Source organism: Lontra canadensis, unplaced genomic scaffold (genome assembly GCF_010015895.1).
Source record: "Lontra canadensis isolate GAN:19392208 unplaced genomic scaffold, GSC_riverotter_1.0 scaffold42, whole genome shotgun sequence".
Lineage (NCBI taxonomy): Eukaryota > Metazoa > Chordata > Mammalia > Carnivora > Mustelidae > Lontra > Lontra canadensis.
The window spans coordinates 275414-300042 of NW_022631036.1; the positions used below are offsets into that span (position 1 = coordinate 275414).

Sequence of the window (24629 nt, forward strand, 5' to 3'; positions counted from 1 at the left end):
TTGAAAATTCAAGAATTAGCTTGTGAAACAACCTCTATTATGAAAATATCATTAAAGTGATGTCATCAGTTTAAATGTTTCATTTTATTTCCTAAGTTCTGGCATTTATATTTAGTAATCAGAAACATTAGTTGGGGAAATTCAAGTTTACCAATAACTTATGTATGACTTATTAAATATGATGAAAATAGGAGTGGCTGGGTAGCTCAGACGTTGAGCATCTGTCTTTGGTTCAGGTCATGATCCCAGAGTCTGGGGATCAAGCCCTGCATCAGGTTCCCTGCTTAGCAGGGAGCCTGCTTCTCCCTCTCTAACTCTCCTGATTTGTGTTTTCTCTCTTACTGTGTCTCTCTCTGTCAAGTGAATGAATAAAATCTTAAAAAAAAAATGCTGAAAATATGGTACATACTTAATAAAGGCATTTAATTGCACTTATGCATTAAATGGGCCATTATTGACATTGGTCAAAACAGGCAGGTGGGGGCGTCCTGGGTGGCTCAGTGGGTTGAAGCCTCTGCCTTCGGCTAGGGTCATGATCTCAGGGTCCTGGGATTGAGCCCCATGTCGGGCTCTGCTTGGCAAGGAGCCTGCTTCCTCCTTTCTCTCTGCCTGCTTCTCTGCCTACTTGTGATCTCTGTCTGTCAAATAAATAAATAAAATCTTAAAAAAAAAAAACAGGCAAGTGGTTTTACAGGTATTGAAAATTTGGATCTCATCTTTTTTTAAAAAAATGTTTCTTTTCTTTTAAGATTTTATTTATTTGAGAGAGAGAGAGCAAGCAAGAGAGAGAGAGAGTGTGCACAAGCAGGGTGTAGGGGAAGAGGGAGAAGGAGAAGCAGACTCTCTGCTGAGCTGAGCAGGGAGCATGATGCAGGGCTTGATCCCAGAACCCTGAGATCATGACCTGAGCCGGAGGCAGATGCTTAACTGAGTGAGCCACCCAGGCACCCCTCATCTTTTTTTTTTTTTTTAAGCAATTTAAAAAAAATTTTTTTTTTTCGGGGGCTTGAATTCATGACCCTGAGATCAAGACCTGAGCTGAGATGAGTCATGTGCTTAACTGACTGAGAAATTCAGGCATCCCTAAACGTTTTCTTTTAAGTAATCTCTACACCCAATGTGGGGCTTGAACTTGCAACCTGGAATCTCTCTATAAACTGACAGTCCAATTATTTATTATCTTTACAATGGGTCAAAGCAACATTCTTTCCCCTCCATTCTTAAATGACCAATGTGAAAATGAATAACAAAATCTAGTGTTAGTCTGTGAATAAGAAATGAGCACTCTGCTGGTTAAATCTTTTTGGAGATCAGTTCAGCAAATGTATCAACAAAATAAAAAAGGTACATGTCTTTTGGTATAACAATTCCACCAAGATTTTGACTTACTAAAATAATTGGACAGATGTTCAAAGATGACCATAAAGCAGTAATAAATACTGTAAAGGTGTTAATTCTGCTACAATTAGTTTATGAATTTGGCAAGATATGAAAAAATTAGAGACCATCTAAATATCTGGTCTTAAGAAAAAGAATTGTACATTGAGCTAGTTCAAAATCTGGAAAGTTACATAATAAAGTGATTGTCTCTGTGTGGGTCCTTCCCTTTTGGCAGGTATATTCTATTTCATAAATATACTTAGCACTGGAATAGGGCCCTGCGGTTTCAGAGTACATGCATCATTATGTCTATTCACAGCATCACTTTGAGGATAGACAGACATGTCCTATAGTTGGTAAGTGGCCAACACTTGACTAAAGACCAGTGTCAATCTCCTTTGAAAAGAACTAGGGCTTCTTAAAAAATTCTTGATTCCAAGATTGGAGCAAGAAATATACATGGTGGGCCACCTGGGTGGCTCAGTCGGTTAAGCATCTTCATTCAGGTCAGATCATGATCCCAGGCCTGGGATTGAGCCCCACTTCTGGCTCCCTGCCCTGCTCAGTGGGGAGTCTGCTTCTCCCTTTGCCCCTCCCTGCAACTCATGCTGTCTCTCAAATAAATAAATAAATAAAATCTTAAAAAAAAAAAAAAGAAATATACAAGGTGAGCCTGGAGTATCTTGTCATAACAGAAAACAAAGGGTGGTGCTAAAAGATTAGTAGGGTCATATCAATAGGGATACAGATATCAAGTCAGCACTTTGTGGGTCCCCTGGTTGCCAGTGTGGGACAATTTGGGTGTCAAAAGGAGTGGCTATTTTTACATTTCCATGCTGTTATGTAAGTAGTAAAATACATGATCAGCAGCCTGTACAATAATTTGTTGGGTTTTTGTGTACTTTTAAGAAGTGATATAAAGGGGGGGCGCCTGGGTGGCTCAGTGCATTAAGCCTCTGCCTTCGGCTCAGGCATGATCTCCAGGGACCTGGGATTGACCCCCATATCCAGCTCTCTGCTCAGCAGGGACCCTTCTTATCCCCCAACCCACCTGCCTCTCTGCCTACTTGTGATCTGTCTGCCAAAAAAAAAGAGGTGATATAAAGGGACACCGGGGTGGCTGAGTTGTTAAGCGACTGCTTTCAGCTTGGGTCATGATCCCAGAGTCCTGGGTTTGAGCCCCACATTGGGCTCCTTGCTTGGCAGGAAGCCTGCTTCTCCCTCTTCCTCGGCCTGCTGCTCTGCCTACTTGTGCTATCTCTCTGTCAAATAAATAAATAAAATCTTAAAAAAAGGAGAGTGATATAAAAACTGCTTAACTATTCTCAGTTTAAAGATAATCTCAAAAAATAAAAAATAAAAATAATCTCATAAGGTTGCCTGATTGACTCATTTGGAAGAGCATGTGACTCTTGATCTTGGGATCATGAGTTCGAGCACCATGACGGGGGTAGAGATTACTTAATAAAATAAACTTTAAAAAAATAAAAATAATCTCATAAATTATAGAAACTTAAATTTTTTTTCAGAAGGTAGAATAAATTTCTGATAAAAGCATTTTTTTTTTTCCAGGATGAAGTTCCTGATGGAATTAAATCTGCAAGCTATAAGGTATGTATAAGTACTTACTAATATAAGAAAAAAACCCATCACCCAGCTTCAGCAATTATTAGTCTGTGGTCAATTTTGTTTCGTCTGTACCTTGTGCTCCACTTTCCCAATTATTTTAAAGCCATTCTCAAGTCTTTATGGATATTTATTTTCTACTTAGAATTATAATTTAGTGTGACTTCATTTTACTGTTCAGATCATTCTAATTTGGCCACTGGGAGCTGTTTCAGTTGTTCCTGTGTCCCTTTGATCTACTCTCATCATTGTGGTTTTTCTCTTTCTTCAACACTTTCTTAGTTTCTGGCACTACTGGTATATTTCTGTCTCTTCAGTCTCTTTTAACCCATGTCCATTCCCTTTTCTTTTTTCTTCTTTGCAAACTTATATGTTGAGGAAATGAATCCTTATCCTATAGAATTTTCCACATTCTGGGTGCCTGGGTGGCTCAGTTATTAAATGTCTGCCTTCAGCTCAGGTCATGATCCCAGGGTTCTGGGATCGAGCCCCACATCGAGCTCCTGCTCAGTGGGGAGCCTGTGCCTCCCTCTCCCTCTGCTGCTCCCCCTGCTTGTGTTCTCTCGCTCTGTCAAATAAATAAATAAAATCTTTAAAAAAAAAAAAAAAGAATTTTTCATATTGTGTTTTAGTTGATTGTATCCCTATTACATCATTCAACACATTATTTTCTATAAACTGGCAGTTATGTTTTATGGCTTTTCAGATTCATTTCCTGATATGTATTCTAAGTGTTGCTGTATACTTCTTATTACATCATATCAGAAGACACATCATGTCTGGTTTTCTTTTTTTCTATGATAAGATTGATCATTAGGTTCATTATACATCTGATATAAAGTTCCCTAGTAGCTTTTTCTGTGAAAGTTTTGGTAGCTTTGATGATTATTACCTAGTTGCATTCTTTCATTAGGGTTTTGAAAATGCTGATACCCTAATTATATCGTTCTTTCTATACTTATTATCTGTTATCATTCTATAAAGATCTTTTCTTGTCAACTATTTGGATGCCCTGAAATACAGTTTATACAGGACAGACAGGATCAGTGCTTCATTCTTTTCCTCTCTTTACCAGTTTTCAGAATAATTATGAGTCTGGTCCCCTAACACCTCTGAAGATGCCCAATAAAGTTTTTATTTTTAGGTGTTATTTTGAACTTAAGATTTTTGACATAATTTATGTGTTGGATTCTATTGTACTCATTTCTTATGATTCCTTTTGATGTTTGAGTTGTTCTGTCTTTAGCTACTGGGAGCTCCTTCAAGTTAGTGACTATGGCCTTTTAAGATGATCCCAGTAATGGATTCTACCATTAACATTTTGTAAACTTACATTATCTCATATGTATTTGTCCATCTTTCTAGTTATCCATTAAAAAATGTTATTTTCTGGATATAGTTCAAAGTAGATTGCAAGCATCAGTACGCATTGCCCTAAATGTGTCATCAACTATATATATATATGTATATACATATATATATACACAACTAGAAGTATATCATTAACCAGAGTCCAATATTTGCTTCTACGTATTTTTTATAAAGTTAACACACAGTGAGATGCACAAATCTTAGGTGTGCCTGTGCTAAACGCAGGTACCTGTGTAATCTATGCTTCGATTACAATAGGGAACATTACTATTACCCTAGAAAGTCGCTTGATACCCTGTCCCAATTTTTACTTTTTCTCCCAGGGGCAACCACTGTTCACTTTTTCCACCATAGATTCTAAAGTAATTTTGCTCCTTTTTGGTTCCATGTTTTGTTGTTCACGTACAAAGAGTAAAGTCATAGCTATAAATGTGTTGGCTCTAGTAGCAGAACTTTGAGCATAGTTAAATGATGCCAGCATCATCAAAACTTTTGAAAGTTTATGCTGTTGAGGGAAAACATTTGTTCCTATTGTGAATGCCAGTATAAATTCATTTTAAGCTAAAAACTGAAGACAAAATATTTGTTTTGTGGTGGTAATATACAAATTCTGATAAAAACAATTCTGACTAAATCAAGAAATCTGTGGAGCAGAAATGAATTTGTAGTTGATTAAGATATACACATAATTCAGGGGTGCCTGACTGGCTCAGTCAATAGAGCATATGACTTTTTTTTTTTTTTAGGATTTTATTTATTTATTTAACAGACAGATCACAAGTAGGCAGAGAGGCAGGCAGAGAGAGAGCGGGGAAGTAGGCTCCCTGCCAAGTAGAGAGCCCAGTGTGGGGCTCGATCCCAGGACCCTGTGATCATGACCTGAGCCGAAGGTAGAGGCTTAACCCACTGTTACCCAGGTGCCCCTAGAACATATGACTCTTGATCTCAGGGTTGTGAGTTCAAGCCCCACATTGGGTGTAGAGATGACCTAAAATAAAACCTTAAAAAAAAGGATACACGCATAATTCATAATTGTGTCCAAATATGCTGTGATATTTTACCAATTAAGATTGAAGTGGTAATTGTCAAAATGTATAGGTTTTTGTATTTATATATATACTTAATGACCATAAAATTTTTGAGGTAAAGCTAATACAGAAGAAAATATGACTTTGGCATGGACAGGGGTACTTTCTTTGCTGTCCATCATCAATCAGATTTTATCAATGTTTGAGCCTTTGCGGAGCCTGGGTGGCTCAGTGGGTTGAGCCTCTGCCTTCAGCTTGGGTCATGATCTCAGGGTCCTGGGATCGAGCCCCACATTGGGCTCTCTGCTCGGTGGGGAGCCTGTTTCCCTGACTCTCTCTCTGCCTGCCTCTCTGCCTACCTCTCTGCCTACTTGTGATCTCTGTCTTTCAAATAAATAAATAAATAGAATCTTTAAAAAACAATAAACAATAAAAAATAAATGTTTGAGCCTTTGAAGACTATTTTGTAAAACAACCCAAGAGTCCTTCAGTGGTATTAACCAGTTTTTAATAAATGAGATCACTAAATGTCGATAGCTATATGTTTAAAATCAGTGGACAATTATTGTTCAAAGTATCAATGAATGGAATGCTTAAAGGAAAAATTCTTAGGTTTTGAAGGTTTAGCAAATTGCAGTTATTATAACAAAGCTTGTCGAAATTTATTTCTACAAAAGCTAGGAGGGATTAAACATAATAACGTGGGGAAAGTTGGTGCTCTAGGGTTTAATTCTGAAATTTTATAATTGTGTTTTGGAGTATCTCCTCTTGTGGGAAGAGTCTCTTCTTGATGAAACTCTTGTTTTTAATTGGATAAGTTTGTATTCTCATCTAAAATGAAATGAAATAAGAAGGATTACAATTTTGTAGCATCTATATTTGGCAAAATATTTAAAATAATAAAAAAATTATTTGATGAGTTTTGTCTTAAAATATTTAGTGAAGAAACATACTTTGAAGGCGAAAGAATAGACCTTGTAGAAATAATTTGGTTTAAAATATTTTCACATATTTACCTGTAGAGAGGATATTTTTCTCAATTAAAAAGTATAAATGCGGGCGCCTGGGTGGCTCAGTGGGTTAAGCCTCTGCCTTCGGCTCAGGTCATGATCTCAGGGTCCTGGGATCGAGTCCCGCATCGGGCTTTCTGCTCGGCGGAGAGCCTGCTTCCCCCTTTCTCTCTGCCTGCCTCTCTGCCTACTTGTGATTTCTCTCTCTGTGTGTCTAATAAATAAATAAATAAAAATCTTAAAAAAACAAACAAACAAACAAACAAAAAAGTATAAATGCAGGGAAGAGGTAATTGAAGGTAGTGATGATTTCAAATTGACTAGGCATAAAAATTAACTTTGAAGGAGATTATGGGCAGTTTTATGAAAAATTAAAAATGACAAATTGAAAAAAATTTTTCTTCAAAAAAATGCCAATGATAAAAAATTAAGACCAATATGTGACTTAACAAAGTCAATTAAATTTTTAAATAGAAACAAAGAATAGAAAAAGAACCTGAAGAATGTTTTGTTTAACGTATGTTTTAATATCCAGATAATCATAATGATAAGGTTTTTAAATTTTTTTGTTTTAATGTACGTAGGTATGTCATTTTTTGAACAAATTCTGTTCATTTTTTGATATGTATTTTTGACTTTTTCGTTTAAGCTAATTGTTTATAGAAAAGTTGCAAAGTTAGTATAAAGACATTGTGTGTACTCTACAGATTCACTAATTTTTAATATTTTGCCTCATTTTTCTATGTACATATTCTATATGTATGTATACATATTCTTATTTTGTATATACATATTCTTATTTTCAGACCATTTGAGAGTAGGTTGAGTGTACCATATCCCTTTAATACTTAATTATGTAGAAAGAATTTTAGTTGCTTTTTTTTTTTTAAGATTTTATTTATTTATTTGACAGACAGAAATCACAAGTAGGCAGAGAGGCAGGCAGAGAGAGAGAAAGGGAAGCAGGCCCCCTGCTGAGCAGAGAGCCCAATGTCGTGGGGCTCTATCCCAGGGCCCTGGGACCTGAGCCGAAGGCAGAGGCTTTAACCCACTGAGCCACCCAGGCACCCCGAGAATTTTAGTTTTAAAAATAGTGTTGGAATTGAGCTGTCTTATAGGTTAACCATTGTAATGAAACAAAGCTGTTATTCAGTAAATAAATATTTCAAAAAATTGTATCATTTCGGTTATCTTAGTGTTCCCTTTTATCCTCAGAAGTGTCATAGGCTAGGCAGTCATTATTAGTATGGTCACTCTAACAATAAGGACACTCAGTAAATATTTGTTGAGTGATTGAGTCGGTGCCTTCTGTTTCCATTGTTCTCTTTCAGCTCTGTGGTGGTGATGACCAGTGTGTTGTGAAATCGTATGATCTACATTCACTTCCTCTGTGCCAAATACATGCCTATCAGAATAATGTGTGTGTGTGTGTGTGTGTGTGTGTGTGTGTGTGTGTGTGTGGCTTAGATGTTGAGAAGAAATGTGGTTGTTAAAGAATATATTTTATTTTTTTATTTTATTTTTTAAAAGATTTTATTTATTTATTTGACAGAGAGAGAGAGAGAGAGACATCACAAGTAGGCAAAGAGGCAGGCAGAGGAAGAAGGAGCAGCAGGCTCCCCGCCAAGCAGAGAGCCAGCTGCGGGGCTCAATCCCAGGACCCTGAGATCACAACCTGAGCCCAAAGCAGAGGCTTAACCCACTGAGCCACCCAGGTGCCCCTAAAGAATATATTTTAAACACCTAAAGATGTCAGAATACTTTTTGTAAGACTTGGTGTGCCCCAGGGCATATTTAGAATCATGGCATTTGGAGATGAGATTGACCTAGACACACAGCATCTGGTCCAGCCACTTATCTATGGAAGAGAAAACTGATGCTTACAATTAGGCCATTAAAAAAGTGGGACACCAGGGTGCCTGGATGGCTCAGTCGGTTTAGTGTCAGACTCTTGATCTCAGCTCAGGCCTTGATCTCAGGATCATGAGTTCAGAGCCTGTGTTGGGCTCCACACTGGGCATGGAGCCTACTTAAAGGAAAAAAGAAAAAAAAAAAAAAGTGGGGCATTACCTCATGATCCCTTGCCTAATGTTCCTAAAACCTCAGAGATTTTCTTAGCGAGCAGCTTGGTAATGAGTTATCAGAACTACATTCTCTATTTTGTGACCATATAGTAAATGTGTTCACCAACAAAAACAAGGGGCAAAGCCTTTTTGTTTTTTGTTTGTTTGTTTGTTTGTTTTTTAACCTTAAGGGGAGATGTGAGGGCTTAATTTTTTTTTTTTTTTTTAAGTTTTGAAGCCAAGGAAATTGTGCTAGGTATGAAAGAACTTCAGATAATTTTGATATTCTTTTAAAAAGTTCTTAAAATGCAGTAAGTGGTCATCTGTTTATTCTCCTTTTCCTTTTAGTATTCTGAGGTAGCCAATAACTTCATTGAAGAATGTGAACAAGCTGAACGACTTGGAGCGGTGGATGAATCTCTGAGGTTTGATTTTTTTTCTTTTGTTGCAGTAGTATTTTTTTTTTTTTCCTTGTGAAATGGTAACTTTAAGAAAAGGGTAACAGTACCTGTTTTCTTTATTTGAAGTGAGGAAACACAGAAGGCTGTTCTTCAGTGGACCAAGCATGATGATTCCTCAGACAACTTCTGCGAAGCTGATGGTATAACAGTTTTCATAGTGTGCATTTTGTTTAAAATTGGGTTTAATTTTAAATTTGTTGTTTAAAATGGCTTTTAGAACTCAGTTTCTAAGGTTAGGCAGTTCGTCAAAAAGCTAAAGACAATTACAGTATGACCTAACAATTCAGCTCCTAAATATGTACCAAAAAAACCTGAAGACAGGGTAACACATACTTGTATGCCCGTATTTGTGGCAGCATTTTTCACAATGGCCAAAAGGTAGAAATGACCCAAATATCCATCAACAAATGAATAGAAAAGCAGAGTATAATAAATACATACAATGGAATATTATTTAGCCATAAACAAAGTTTTGGTATGTGCTGCAACATGGATAAACCTTGAAAATACTATGCTAAATGAAATAAGCCAGACACAAAAAGGCAACTATTGTGTGATTCCATTTACATAAAATATCTAGAATAGGTAAGGTGATAGAGACAGAGTAACCAGAGGTTAGGAGAAGGGGAGAATGGGGCGTTAATATTTAATGGTTAGAGTTTCTGTTTGAGGTCATAGAAAAGTTTGGAAACAGTTAGTGGTGACGGTTGCACAATGTTGTGAATATAATTAATGTCACTGGATTCTACTTGTAAACATGGTTAATATGGTAAGTTTTACATTACATACATTTTACTGCAGTTAAAGAAAAACAAACTGCCAGTTTCTGGAAAAAATTTACCTCCTGAGTTTGAGTATTACTGTTTTGTGTATCTCAGATATATGTGTGTGTGTGTTACTTACTTATTATATATATATATATGATTTTGTAATATATATAGGCATTTTGCATAAATAGCTCAAATGTAGAGATTGAGATTGCAAAACCTTGCTTCTGTTGTACTGGCCTTGGGTTATTGCATATTTTCCTTGATGATGGTGTGCGTTACTTTTGGAAAAGAGAAGAAAGAACCATGAGTTAAATCTGAGACAATGGGATGCTGGGCCAGAGTTCTGGGACTGTTCAAATCTAGGATCCCTAGGATGCATTAGAACCCTTTAATCAGATTTATGGATTCTCCTATTCTTCCTTTTTCCAAGTTGAATTGTTAGCCTTTTAGTTGGCTAAACAAATCAAATCCACCTGAGTTTTGGTATCCTTCATGGCTCTTTTGAAGCAGATTAATGATCTTTAAAAAATAAAATTAGCAAAAAGAATGATACAGATAATTTTAATTGCAAGTGAGAGACAGATCCTGCAATTCTCCAAAAAGAGGAAGACAGAGAGAAAGTACTTATTTTTAACTTTGTGGTTTCATTTTGGGAAAAAAAAAAGAGAAACACATGTTTTCCTTAACGTAACAGGATTATGCCTTGGCAAATAATATTTATAATCCTCTATTCCTAATTCCAAAATCTGAAAACTCTGAAAAATGAATATTCCCCCCTGAGTTTAGCACAGACTCATTTAGTGTGAATATTCACAATAATTATTCAGTATATGTTGCATACACTATAATACTTTTCTAAAATCTGAAAAGTTCTGAATTCCCGAAACATAGGCCCCAGCAATGTTGGATAGGGAGTTTTGGACTTACACCAAGTTTTAGACTAGAAAAGAAGGGGGATAAAATGCGCCAAGAGGTGCCTGGGTGGCTCAGTCCTTAGTTGTCTGCCTTTGGCTGAGGTCATGATCCCAGGGTCCTAGGATTGAGCCCCGCATTCGGCTCCCTGCGTAGCAGGAAGCCTGCTTCTCCCTCTCCCACTCCCCTTGCTTGTGTCCCCTCTCTCACTCTCTCTCTCTGTGTCTGTTAAATAAATAAAATCTTTAAAAAAGAAATGCTCTCCCAGCCTTTAACTTTACAGTCTCTTTTCCACAAGGATTCTTTGGCCTGAATATTACTATGAGATAAAATTAAACTCTTAACATGCAGCACATTTTTTTCAGACCTGCAGTGTTAGAGAAAGAACAGTAATACTTTAATTTCATTTACCAAAGTGTACTTTTGAGACTACCTGCTTAGATTTGTGTAGCAAGGACTGAGAATCTGTTCCATGAATCACTTGTCCATTCATACTTGTTTCTTCTGTTACGGTGAATATTTTTAAAAAGGATAGCTTTATAAGGAAGAAATTATGTATGTAAATGGTAGGTAGAAGACAGAAGATATGTTGTGAGTTTTAATTAGAAATTTGAGCTTTTGTCATCTGGCGAAATATGGCTATAGTAACAATTTTTTTTTTTTAAAGATTTTGTTTATTTTTGACAGACAGAGATCACAAGTAGGCAGAGAGGCAGGCAGAGAGAGAGAGGGAAGCAGGCTCCCTGCCAAGCAGAGAGCCCTATGCAGGGCTTGATCCCAGGACCCTGGGATCATGACCTGAGCCGAAGGCAGAGGCTTAACCCACTGAGCCACCCAGGCGCCCCTATAGTAACGATTTTTTTTTTAATATTTTATTTATTTATTTGTCAGAGAGAGAAAGGGAGAGAGAGCGAGCACAGGCAGACAGAATGGCAGGCAGAGGCAGAGGGAGAAGCAGGTTCCCTGACGAGCAAGGAGCCCGATGTGGGACTCGATCCCAGGACGCTGGGATCATGACCTGAGCCGAAGGCAGCTGCTTAACCAACTGAGCCACCCAGACGTCCCATATAGTAACAATTTTTAAAACTTTTTATTTATTTACTTAGAGCAAGTGAGAGAGCACGAATGGTGAGAAGGGGCAGAGGGAAAGGGAGAAGCAGACTCCTCACTGAGCAGGGAGCCTGATGTGAGGCTTCATCCCAGTCTGGAATCATGACCAGAGCCAAAGGCAGTTGCTTAACTAACTGAGCCAGCCAGTTGCCCCAGTAACAATTATTTTTTATTAAAAAGTTGAGGCAAGATGAAGTATTTGTTATAAGTAAAATTATGAGTCAACTAATACTTATATCTAATTAGGCAGAATATTAAAAATTTAATTATTTCTTTGTAATTTTTCTGTCTTAAAGTACTAGATGCTAGCATTATTTATATGTTTTAAAAGTGAGGGCTATTTTTTATGAATTTATTATAATTTGCTATACTGTGGCGATACTTGAGTTGAACAGAAATATCTGTTCCTGAACCAGAGGATCCCATACAAATTTGTTCTACTATTTTTTTTTTTTTTTAAGTAATCTCTATACCCAACTTGGGGCTTAAATTAACAACCTGAAGATCAAGAGTCACATGCTTTACTGACTGAACTAGCCAGGTGCCCCTGTTTTGAAGTTTTGTTTCTGCTTTCTCTAGTTACTTTGTCACTTCCGCATGGACTCTCAGTTATTTCTAGATGCTATCACTGTGCTACTTCTAGAAGCCAAATTTCCCCTAATTTATGTCTCTAGTGTATTGTCAATTGGGATAAAAATAACCATGCTTAGTTTTATTTTTGTTTTTGTCATTGTGTTTTTAATAAGAAATAGGTACTTTTGAGAGCCTAATGGACTTTCTTAAAAGCACCTGTGTGCTCAGATTTTTGTCATCTGCTTTAGTTGCTTTGAGGCCATTTTTGCCTACTTCATTTTTTTAATAAAGATTTTATTTATTTATTTGACACAGAGAGAGTGATCACAAGCGTGCAGAGAGGCAAGCAGAGAGAGAGTGGGGAAGCAGGCTCCCCGCCGAGTAGAGAGCCTGATGCGGGGCTCGATCCCAGAACCCTGAGATCATGACCTGAGCCGAAGGCAGAGGCTTAACCCACTGAGCCATCCAGGTGCCCCACGCACTTCATTTTTTGTTGGTTCATGTTGTTAAGCTTTACAAATGAGTAAGATATTACTGTATATTAAATAATTTCCCGAAGCTACTGGAAAACAAGGGGCCATTTTTTTGTTTCAAAGATAAAATACGTTATACAAAATTTATAGGACATATGAGTAACCAGCATCTCACCAATTTTTGTATGGTTTTCATTGGTATTTGTAGTGGACTTTTCTAGAATACTTACCTTTTCATTTTATTAGACAGCCTTTGTACTTAAGAGTTTTGTTGATTATAAAATGTAAGATATATCATAATACCACTAGCTAATATGTATTGAACTCTTACCGTGGTTCCAAGGACTCTACACATATAAACTTACCTAAGTCTCATGGTAATGCTGAGTATTAGCTCCACTTTATAAATGATGGCACCAGTGCATTGAGAACATACGTAAGTTGCCCCATGTTCCACATGAAATAAGAAGTAGGGCCTGGATTCTCACCCAGGCAGTCTGGCTACAGAGCCCCATGTGCTGGTCTGTTGGACATAGAGGTTGCTTCTTATTTTCCCTTTTATAAATAATGCTGATGCAAGTATATTCCTGCTTATAACTTTTTGCATGTTTAGGATTGTACCTTTGGGACAGCTTTGTGGTGGATCTTGACGGTGGTCTTGTAAGAAGGAAGTTTTTGGTAATGGTGTGTGGTAGTAATACATCTTCATCTACCCCGGTTGCTGATGAACTGCTTGCGGTTAAGGTGGAGGGAAAGGGAAATGAGTAGTATATTTTTCATCTGGACAGCTTATGAGAATCAAATTACCGTGTTTCTTTGATTCTAAAATTCACGCATTCCTATTTACCATTTTTAAAAGTTTGCAACCAGTGAGTACATTTTAATGTGGCTGTGCCTTCTTCTTCTCTCATCTTTCTTTCTTTTTTTTTTTTTAAAGATTTTATTTATTTATTTGACAGATCACAAGTACGCAGAGAGGCAGGCGGGGAGGGTGGGGGTGGAAGCAGGCTCTCTGTTGAGCAGAGAGCCTGAAGCGGGGCTGGATCCCAGGACTCTGGGATCATGACCTGAGCCGAAGGCAGAGGCTTTAACCCACTGAGCCACCCAGGCGCCCCTTCTCTCATCTTTCTTGTAAAAGGTTGTATTTAAAGTCTGGATGCACTTGTTAAATTTGTGGTGCCTTAGAATCAGTGGGATATAGTCTGTTATACAATTTTTTTAAGTAAGTGAAGAAAAAGGTTGAATGAAACATTTCATTTTACAGACATACAGTCTCCTGATGCTGAATATGTAGATTTGCTCCTTAATCCCGAGCGCTACACGGGTTACAAGGGACCAGATGCTTGGAAGATTTGGAATGTCATCTATGAAGAAAACTGTTTTAAGTATGTGTCACTTTCATTTAGAAAATCCTGACAGAGTGATTTTTATTTATATATCAACAAATCAACAAATCATAATGACTCTAAATTGCAAATCACATTGACTTTGTTAAAGGATGTATTTGGACATAGAAACATTCTTACTCATTAATCCAGTTCTCCTCTGGGAAAACATGTGGACATGAGTTTCAACAAATATTTTTTTCTTCTTCAAAAGACACAGACGTAGAAAAATAAATAAAAAACTCTTTAAAAAAATAAAGTAAAAGACATAGAAAAAAATAAAAGACAGTGACTAGTATAGGACTTTTATGGGAGTCTTGTAGACATTTCACAGATGTTCCTTCAGTGGATTATATAATCTCATTTTACAGATGAAATAACCAGGAGCCAGCCAGGTTTACTTCATTTTCCAGGATCCTAAACTTAGTAGTAGAGAATAAGTGACTCCTAAATCTTTTTTTGGTGCTCTGTATTCATCTTTTTGAGGTTCTGGTTATTTTACCTGCTTTCAAGTTTAAGTTAGATTAATTTCAGAGAATAATTATAATAGGTAACACTTGAACACTCACGGTGTGCCAGACCTACATTTTCTCTTTTAGTCCCTGCAATAGCCCTTGCCACTGTTGTAGTTGTCACTGTTTACAGATGGAGAAACATGAGACTTGGAAGGGTTAAATGATTTTTCCTGTGTCAGTCTAGTAAGTGGAAGAACCCATTTTGTATTCTTTACTGCTACCATGGAAATAGTCAATTTGATCACTGTGTGACTGGGACATGCTTCAAGTTTACATGCCTCTTGGAAGCCTCTGGCCTCTAACCAATGTGCTTATTGGTTTTTGGAAGGAATTTGTGTGTGCATTTGCATTATACTGTCTCAGAGATGGGGCGAGTTCTGGGAAAATGGAGTTCATAGATAAGGTAGTAATACATTTCACTTTGCGTTAAGTCAAATATAAGGGATAAGCAGTTATGCTTATACCAGAAAAATGTGTTTCTTTTTTTTGACTTGAAGAACTTCTCCAGTTTTAAAGTGGATAATTTTCATTATTTACTCATTTCTGCCATGTGTTTCATTTAAATTCCCTGGTTTATTATTAAGAATGTTTGACTTAATTGGCTTTTTTTTTTTTAAGATTTTATTTACTTATTTGACACAGAGAGAGAGAGAGAGACAGCTAGAGAGAGAACACAAACAGGGAGTGGGAGAGAGGGAGAAGCAGTCTCCCTGCTGAGCAGGAAGCCAGACACGGGGCTCAACCCCAGGACCCTGGGATCATGACCTGAGCCGAGAGCAGGCACTTAACAACTGAGCCACCCAGGCACCCCTTAATTGACTTACTTTAAGGTTTTTTTTTTCTTTTGCTTTGCTTTAGATTTTATGTTTAAGTAATCTCTAGACCCAACTTGGGGCTGTAACTTACAACCCCAAGATACAGAGTTGTATGCTCTACTGACTGAGCCTGCTAGGTGCCCCTAAAGGGTCTGTTTTTTTTTTTAATGTGAACTAAAATAGACTCAACAGAAGCATTTGTTGGATTTTACATTTGTATTATAGTTATTTCTTAACTAATTTATATCATGATTCCCAGTATAAATATTTCTAAAATATAAACAATATATGAGGCACAAAACTGAGTATGATATAATACAGCTTACATGTTCTGTTCTCAAAGTGTCTCAAGTTGTGCAAGTTCGTAAAATTTAAACTGCAGACAAAGCAGTCCCTACACTTTAGTAGTGTTACTAACAAATACTTAGTTTGAGATTTAAAGGCACTTCAGTGACATTAAAAAAATTTTTTTTTTAACTTTAGTGACATTTTAACTCCTTTTTTCATATTAAAAAAATGCCTTTTACTGAAATCCTAACAGACTTGTTGGTGGCCACAGGATCAGTTGACATATCTAAGATTTACAAAGTGGAAAATAATCTACCCAGAGTGTTTTTTCCCTTTTTATTTTCGTGCTTCGTTTGGGTATTTATATTTCTTGTTTGTCTTTCAGTCAGGAGTGCACTTTGTGCCACATGCAAACACACGTATGTGTACACGGATATATGTATTGTAACATATTTAAAAACATTAGTGACTCTGGGAGAAGAGCTTGACTCGGTGTAGTCTTCCTTTGAGGAAGTGATTAAGAAATGGCTTTTTGGCTGCTACAATGGGAAAAGATCAGAAACTATTGCTAAGACAAATAACAACTACCCTCCCTTAAAGCAATTTGAGAACACTAAATGTTTTATAAGCTCAATAAAACAGTTTGATTTTGGATGTAGTCATTAAGCAATTATCTCTCTGAGATAATTTCACTTTTACCTAGATAATTATAACAAGATAGGTAACATAATTATATTTTACAGTTTAATTCTTTCGTTTCTAGGCCACAGACGATTAAAAGACCTTTAAATCCTTTGGCTTCTGGTCAAGGTGAGTTATTTATTTGCACTGTTATATTATTTATCAGCCAGTGAACTTTGGTTAGAAGGAAGAGGAAGGCCAGATAAGGGTTTTGGCAAGAGCATTTGAGGTCATATATTCCCGTTTCCATAGAAGTTATACCTCACCCTTACAGACAAGTTGGTGTTTAAAATATTTATACCTCAGTAAGGAGTATTTGTGTAATGAAGTTCATGGTATTAGATTATCATAGGGTGGAGAGTAGGTTAAATGTTTATTCTTTTGTGCATTTTTACAAAATGTGTGTGTTTAGTTTTTACTATTTTTATTCATTTTCTAGTTAAATGAATATCCAAAAAAAATGATTATACATATTGGGAGTCTGATTTCAAATTCACACGTCTTTATATTTCATTAAGATTTTTCATTTAAGGTCTTGCCCAAATGCTGCCTTTTCTATCTTCCCTGACTCTCCTAACTGGAAGTAACCCCTTTCTCCTCATAAAGTGATATTACGTCATGTTTTGTGTCTCTTACCACCTTTCCACTGGCATTATTTTATTATTATGCATCTATTGATCTACCCTAGCACTCTGGGTATTTGGGGAGTATTTATTGGTTTCATCTCTTAATAGAGAGCCTGACACCTAACAGATGGAGTTGTTTGTTAAGTGAATGATTGATGAAAACTGCTCTCCTCATTTAATGGTCTTGTCTGCAGTTAGGAAGATCACTGTTCCTTCAGCAAATGATTATCCTCCATTTACTGTGCACTAGGCACTGTGCAGAGGCAGAGGGGGTGTGAAATTGCAACTCAGAAACCCTGCTCAGTCTGTAATAGGCAGAATGGTTTGTTGAATAAACCATTTCAGTGCTATGATTTCAGACTTTTTGCTTAGGAAATATATATCCCTGTTCTCATAATATGTGCTTACTGATGAAATCTTTGGTGTGCTTTTAGCAAATGTGTGAGTTTTTCATTTTTAAAATTTATTTGAAAAGCTGCTGATCTCATATAGTCAATAAACATAAATTTCCTCCTGGAAAGCAATGAGATTGCATCATTCCCTAAATGTTGGCAGCCTAGGCTTTCTTAGATTAGAAATGAAAGAACATCTTTAAAGAAGAGTTTGGGTTTATCTGAGTCACATATGGTAACCCTTTGGAAGCTATTGATTTAATATCAGATGAGTGCAAATTCCTAGGTAAGGGGTGATCCTCAGTATGAACTCACATTATGATCTGATTAATTAACTACCCTCACTTATCATGAAGATAAATGGGAACAATTTAAATATTTATCATTAAGGAGCTGGTTAAATGATTCACCGTATGTTCATGGAGTAAAATACACCACTAGAAATATTGCTGAAAATTTGTGTTCATTTAGGTCAGTAATGACCAATAGCACGTTGAAGAAAAGAAACAGGCATCAAATCGTACGTATATTTTTGTAAAAACATACTTATGTTTTGTAAAAACATAATATCTAAATGTCTATATGCGAAGAAAAAGGACATTTACCAAAGCATAAATGGTATTATCTAGGGCAGAGGGAGTTCAGATGACATTTTTTATTTCCTCTGTGTCTTCTTTTTTTTTAAACATGTATTTGCAGTTAGCATATGTATTTTAATAATCAAACAATGATGGCATTAAATAAGCATGGGCAAAATGAAGACAGTTTTTTAAGAGTAAATGAACAGCTGCTTACAAACTGCTGAATGGTGCATAATTTGAATCTTCACAAATTGTCTTTTGAAATATTCCTGAATTAGGTAAAATTTTACAGTGTCAGTCTAGAGGTTTCAAAGCAAGAATAATTTTTTAGCAGAAACCATATTATAGATTTAGAATAAATAAACGTGAAAAAAGGCTCTGCCAACCAAATAACTGTTAAGTCCTTAAGGTATTTGAGAGTACTCTCAGATGATAGGTTAGATTTTTCTCTCCCTTCAGCCTGTATTAAATCTTGTGTGAGCTGAAGCCACTCCTTCCCCAGGCTCTTGGAGATGATGCCCTTGAAGTGAATCAGGCATAATTCCTATTTGCCACTAGATAGGGTTGTGTCACGAGTGACTGCCTCAGATTTTGCTTATGTGCGTGAACTGATGGACTAAAACTAACTGTTATTTAAAGTCTTATTTTTTATGGAAGTATAGCATTTTAAAGTGACATCTGGAAGGACTTTATAATAATCAACCTTTTGTTTTGTTTTTCAGGGAAAAGTGAAGGTAAGTATAATTTCTTTATCATATATATATGAATTTGCTGATACATTCAGATGTTTATTTGGGAGACTGTTCTTCCTACTTCTAAGAACTCCTGTTTATCTAAAATTCAGGAGGTGAAAGCACAGGGAAAATGACTGCGCCTGGGATCAGGCCTTTACTTCTGGAGCAGATCTCTAGGATCTGCTGGGTCCTTATAGGAAGCTTTAGGCATCGATCGTCACAGTGTTGCTCTGTGGCTTCCAAGGCTTGTGTTCGCTCTTGGGGGTAGTTATTACCAACTCTGAGTTGTAATGCTAAAATTTTTAATGTATCTTAGGTTTACTTTGTCTTTGTGAGAATCTTTTTGCTTTCTGAGTGAAATTGAAATGATTTTTTAAAAAGATTTTTCTTTATTTATTTGAGAGAGAGAGAGAGAGAGTGCACAAGTGGGGGAGGAGAGGCAGGAGGAGAGGCAGAAGGAAAGCAGAAGCAGCTCCCCGCTGAGCCCGACATGATCCCAGGACCCTGAGATCATGACCTGAGCTGAAGGCAGACGCTCCACTGACTGAGCCATCCGGGTGCCCTGAAGTGATTTTTCTTATTCTTAAGGCCATGTGTTTAACCATATGAAAAGACAAAGCAGTACTTAGCTTTAATCCAGCCAGATGAAATTGCTAAAATGTGAAGTATCCCTTTCCTCTTTGGAGAGGAACATTAGTTTCTTCTGAACATTAGTTTACAAATTGCTTTTGTGGGACGCCTGGGTGGCTCAGTGGGTTAAAGTCTCTGCCTTCGGCTCAGGTCATGATCCCAGGACCCTGGGATGGAGCCCACATCTCTGCTCAGCAGGGAGCCTGCTTCCTCCTCTCGCTCTGGCTGCCTCTGCCTACTTGTGATCTCTGTCAAATAAATAAATAAAATCTTAAAAAAAACAAATTGCTTTTGTATTCTGTCTAAATAACAGAATACCAGTGTCTGATAATATTGGATTTCTTAAAATTATACTTTATGTTATAGAAACAATAACAGCTTAGTAAAATACTGGATCAGAACTATACTAGTTGGAACAGAAATTCTTTAGTATAAGATTATTCTTCCAAAGATGCCTTATATTTTATTACTGTTAGTAATGATCCTATAATTTTCAGAGGTTCCCCCCTCCTTCCTTATAATTTTTAGTTTTGAGAGATTTTATTCTACCTTGGTTAGAATACCTTGGGTATTCCTAGCTATGTTAGAGGATATTGTTTCAGTTTTTCAATATTATTTAAAGATCTCATCCTGTCTCTTATTGTCAGAGAAAAGATTGTTAACTTGTGGAGTCTATCTTTAGAGAAATCATCTTGTTTATGAGTATATTTATAATTTTTCATTTTAGTCAAATTTGAAAGAGTTATCCCTGACAGTTTTCATATCAGGTGACTAGATTCCTTTTCCCCCTGATTCATGGTCCCAAACTTGAAAAAAACAAGAAAAAACTCTAAAGGTTGTTCTTTTGTTTTTGTTTTTGTTTTTGTTTTTAAGATTTATTTATTTATTTGAGAGAGAGAGTTTGTGTGTGCCTGGGGAAGGGGAGAGGGATAGGGAGAAAGTGTCTTAAAGAGGAGACTTCCCACTGAGTGTGGAGCCTGACACTGTTCAGTCTCATGACTCTGAGATCAGACCTGCAATAAGACCAAGAGTCAAAGGCTTAACCAACCATCACCCAGGTGCCCCAACTTTGAAGGTTTTAATAAGGAGACAAATCACTTGGAATCCCATAACACCAAGAGAATTGATAATGGTAATGGCTAAGACTACATGCCAGTACTTTTCCAAGCAGTTTACAAGTATGATTTCATTTAATCCTTCCAACATTCTCAGGAGGTATTACTTTTATTTCCATTTTGTAGACAAGGAAAATAAGTGCCAAAGAGGTTTAGCAACTCAGCTAAATCATGTATGACTTGTAAGTAGCACAGTTGGAATTGAAATTAGTCAGTTTGGCTCCAAGGTCTGTTCTCAGTCACTATCTCATACTGCTTCTCCGTTAACATTGTGATAATTTAAAAAAAAAAAATCTTATTTGTCAGAGAGAGTGTGTGTGCAGGCAGAGGGAGAAGCAGGCGCGATGTGGGACTCAATCCCAGGACTCTAGGATCGTGATCTGAGCCGAAGGCAGATGCTTAACCAACAGCCACTCAGACATCCCAACATTTTAATAATTATGATTATTTACGTGCATGTATGTTTATACTAGATATATTTGTAGTTGTGTATATTGTTATCCCCATGCCTGCTTGCTTCCTTAGCCTATGTCTTGGGTCAGGCTGCTCAAACAAAATACCATAGACTGGGTGGCTTAAATGAGTTTATTTTCTCACAGTTCTGGAGGCTGGGAAGTGTAAATCAAAGCACCAGCCAGTGGATTTGATTCTTCCTAAGGCCTCTCTTTCTGGCTTGCAGATAGCCAGCCTTTCACGGTGTCCTCACTGGCGGAGAAGGAGCTCTGGTCCTTTCAGAGATCTATGAAGACACTAATCCCATCATGGGGACCCTACCCTCCTGACCTCATCTAAACCTAATCACCTCCAAATACCATCCCCTTGGGGCTTAGATCTTCAACACGTGAATTTTATCTGGAACAGTTTAGATTTCTAGAAATGGGTTTACTGCATCAAAGGTTATGGACATTTTAGGCTCCTGACTGCATTTTGTCATTGAGAGAATGTGCGAATTTGTAACCTTTCCAATCAGTGTGCCGCTCATTTTACCTGACCCTTGTCAGCATTAAGTATTGTCATATTTTCATCTTTACTGTTAAAAGTGCTATCTCTAAGATTGTAATTTGCATTTTTTATTACTAGTGAGGGGGAGTACTTTTTATATTCTTACCATTTGTGGCTTTTGTGAATTCTCTATTATTTGCCCACCTTAACTGAGCATTTGAGCATTTTTATTCAGTTTATGAGTTTTTTATGTAGAATATTATCCTTTTGGGGCACCTGGCTGGCTCAGTCGGTTAAGCAGTTGACTTTGGCTCAGGTTGTGATCTCAAGGTCTTCGGAATGAGCCCCATGTCAGGCTCTCTGCTTGACGGGGAGCCTGCCTCTCCCTCTCCCTCTGCCTGCTACTTCCCCACTCCCCCTGCTTGTGCACGCTTTCTCTCTGTCAAATGAATAAATAAATAATAAATAATTTTTTAAAAAATTTAGAAAAGCATACAATGAGTTCTTAATTTTCATAGCATCACCTGTTTTCAAGGCTAAGTAGTTTTCTTGCATTGATTTATTATTTAAATTGTGTGTTCTGACATCCTATGAAACATTTTATCTGGAAAATTACGAGATTTAGGGCTACCTAAGGCAATGCTGAAGCCTTCTAGAGACGGACCAAGAGAATGGTACTAAATTGAATCCACACCAAGAACTTTTCTCCTTCCTTTGGATAAATAGCAAATAAAATTTGGAACTTTCGTTCATTTTTAAATCACTATTTGGCACAAATTGCTGTTATATATTGAAAAACGTACACTTTGGCATTTTTACAACTTTGTGACTTCTTTTTCTTTTAATTTCAGAGAACACTTTTTACAGTTGGCTAGAAGGTAATTGGAAACTTTTAAACAAATTTAAATGTTAAACATTTTTTTCATCGTTAAAGACATATGAAATTAGTTTTAAAATGGTATGAGTTCCACATATAAGATTTCTGTTACCAAATTACTATTTTTAGGCCTCTGCGTAGAAAAAAGAGCATTCTACAGACTTATATCTGGCCTGCATGCAAGTATTAATGTGCATTTGAGTGCACGATATCTTCTACAAGGTATGTGACATTCATGTTTATTTATTTTACCATACTTATGTTTAGATATTCTTAAAATGTTTTGGTATTTACCTTAGCAAGACAAAATTGACATGATTGAATATTAGGCAGTAACTAATCATTCTTCAGTGGTAGTAATCAGGAATGTAGGAACTATAGATATTTTAAGGACATATTTAGTATGATCTCACTTCTGTTTACCTTCTTTTTTTTTTTTTTAAAGATTTTATTTATTTGACAGACAGAGATCACAAGTAGGCTGAGAGGCAGGCAGAGAGAGAGAGGAGGAAGCAGGCTCCCTGCTGAGCAGAGAGCCTGACGTGGGGCTCGATCCTAGGACCCTGGATCATGATCTGAGCCAAAGGCAGAGGCTTTAACCCACTGAGCCACCCAGGCACCCCTGTTTACCTTTTTTAAGAAGCAGCTCAAAGCACATCGCTTTGGAAATATTCTTTTGTTTTGTTTGTGAGAGTTAAAACAGCTCCTAATGGCACGGTATGTTATTCAGTAGATACTTTCATTGTATTAAAACCGTTCTATTTGTGTGCCAACGTAAGGCCTGGAGTTTAACGGGTTAAAAAGTATTCTCTGCTGTTCTTTGTGCTTTAAAAATGCTTTGGCAAAACAAGGCCATGGTTGAGTTTCATCAGTAACCTGTTTCTTCTGGAATTTTAAAGGACTTCAGACTTATCAATAATGTCAGGCAGTCATTTTTAAATTGTGTATTTTGGTTTTATAAATATGTTTATATTCAGAAATTTGATTTCTGTGAGATCATACTTCTCAGTAAAACAGTGAATTTATTTTCCTTCTAAGGATGGGTTCTAGAAGATAAAATATTAATGTAGAACCATAAAAATCTATATTATGAAAAGCAGCTTTCATTGTTCTGTATTTTCAAATATATAATGAAACTAACTTCTCTAGAAAAAATAACTCAATGTAAGTAAACCGAAACTTAATTTTAAAATTCAGATTTTAATATTTAATTCTTCTTTCTTCTCAGAAACTTGGTTGGAAAAGAAATGGGGACACAACGTTACAGAATTTCAGCAGCGATTTGATGGAATTTTGACTGAAGGAGAGGGTCCAAGAAGGCTTAAGAACTTGTATTTTCTCTACTTAATAGAATTAAGGGCTTTATCTAAAGTGGTACCGTTCTTTGAGCGCCCAGATTTTCAGCTCTTCACTGGAAATAAAATCCACGATGCAGAAAACAAAATGCTACTTCTGGAAATACTTCATGAAGTCAAGTAAATTACATATTTTGATTCGTACAACTTATTAATAGAAGAGTGACAAGTGGTATCAAAGTTCAGGTCTTAAATATTCAGTTTAGAGAAAGGAAAAAATTTTTTTAAAGATTTTATTTATTTATATGAGAGAGAGAGAGAGCATGAGCAGGAGGAAGGGGCAGAGGGAGAGGGAGAAGCAGACTCCTGGCTGAACACAAAGCCCTACATGGGACTTGATCCCCTGACCGTGAAATCATGGCCTCGGCTGAAGTCAGATGCTTAACCAACTGAGCCACACAGGCATCCCAAGAAAGGAAAATTATTAAAAAAAAATAATTAAAAGCTAATTTTGCCTATAGGTCTTTTAGAATTGAGTTTTGTTTTTGTTTTGACTTAGGTACTAAGTGGCACAAATTTTTAGTTTTGAGAATCATTTTGTAGTATTTGATACCTGCATTCTTTTCTTTTCTTTCTTTCTTTCTTTTTAAAAAATATTTTGTTTATTTATTGAGAGAGAGAGCATGTGAGAGAGAGCAAGCAGGGGGAGGGGCAAAGGGAGAGGGAGAAGAAGGCTTTCTGCTGAATTAGGAGCTGATGCCGGACTCAATCCCAGAAACTTGGGATCATGACCTGAGCCAAAGGCAGATACTTAACTGACTGAGCCACCCAGGTGCCCCCCTGCATTCTTTTCATATGTGGTTGAACGTACTACTATTTTATGTGGTTGTTTAAGACTTTGTTTTGGGGCAACAGAGTGTTGATTTTACTTGATTTTCTACTCTTTTTTATTATAGTATTCATCGCCAACCAGCAA

The 24629-nt window shown here is 36.7% G+C and overlaps 1 protein-coding gene across 1 annotated transcript in view; it reads left to right on the plus strand.

Moving 5' to 3' along the window:
• ERO1A (endoplasmic reticulum oxidoreductase 1 alpha) overlaps positions 1-24629 on the plus strand; it is a 45726-nt gene that overhangs the window by 12190 nt on the left and 8907 nt on the right. The window contains exons 4-12 of the mRNA XM_032871099.1: positions 2953-2991; positions 8827-8903; positions 9006-9079; positions 14042-14162; positions 16544-16590; positions 18783-18794; positions 22333-22359; positions 22488-22580; positions 23587-23833. Of these exons, the coding sequence (XP_032726990.1) occupies positions 2953-2991; positions 8827-8903; positions 9006-9079; positions 14042-14162; positions 16544-16590; positions 18783-18794; positions 22333-22359; positions 22488-22580; positions 23587-23833 (737 nt within the window). The remainder of the gene's footprint in view (positions 1-2952; positions 2992-8826; positions 8904-9005; positions 9080-14041; positions 14163-16543; positions 16591-18782; positions 18795-22332; positions 22360-22487; positions 22581-23586; positions 23834-24629) is intronic.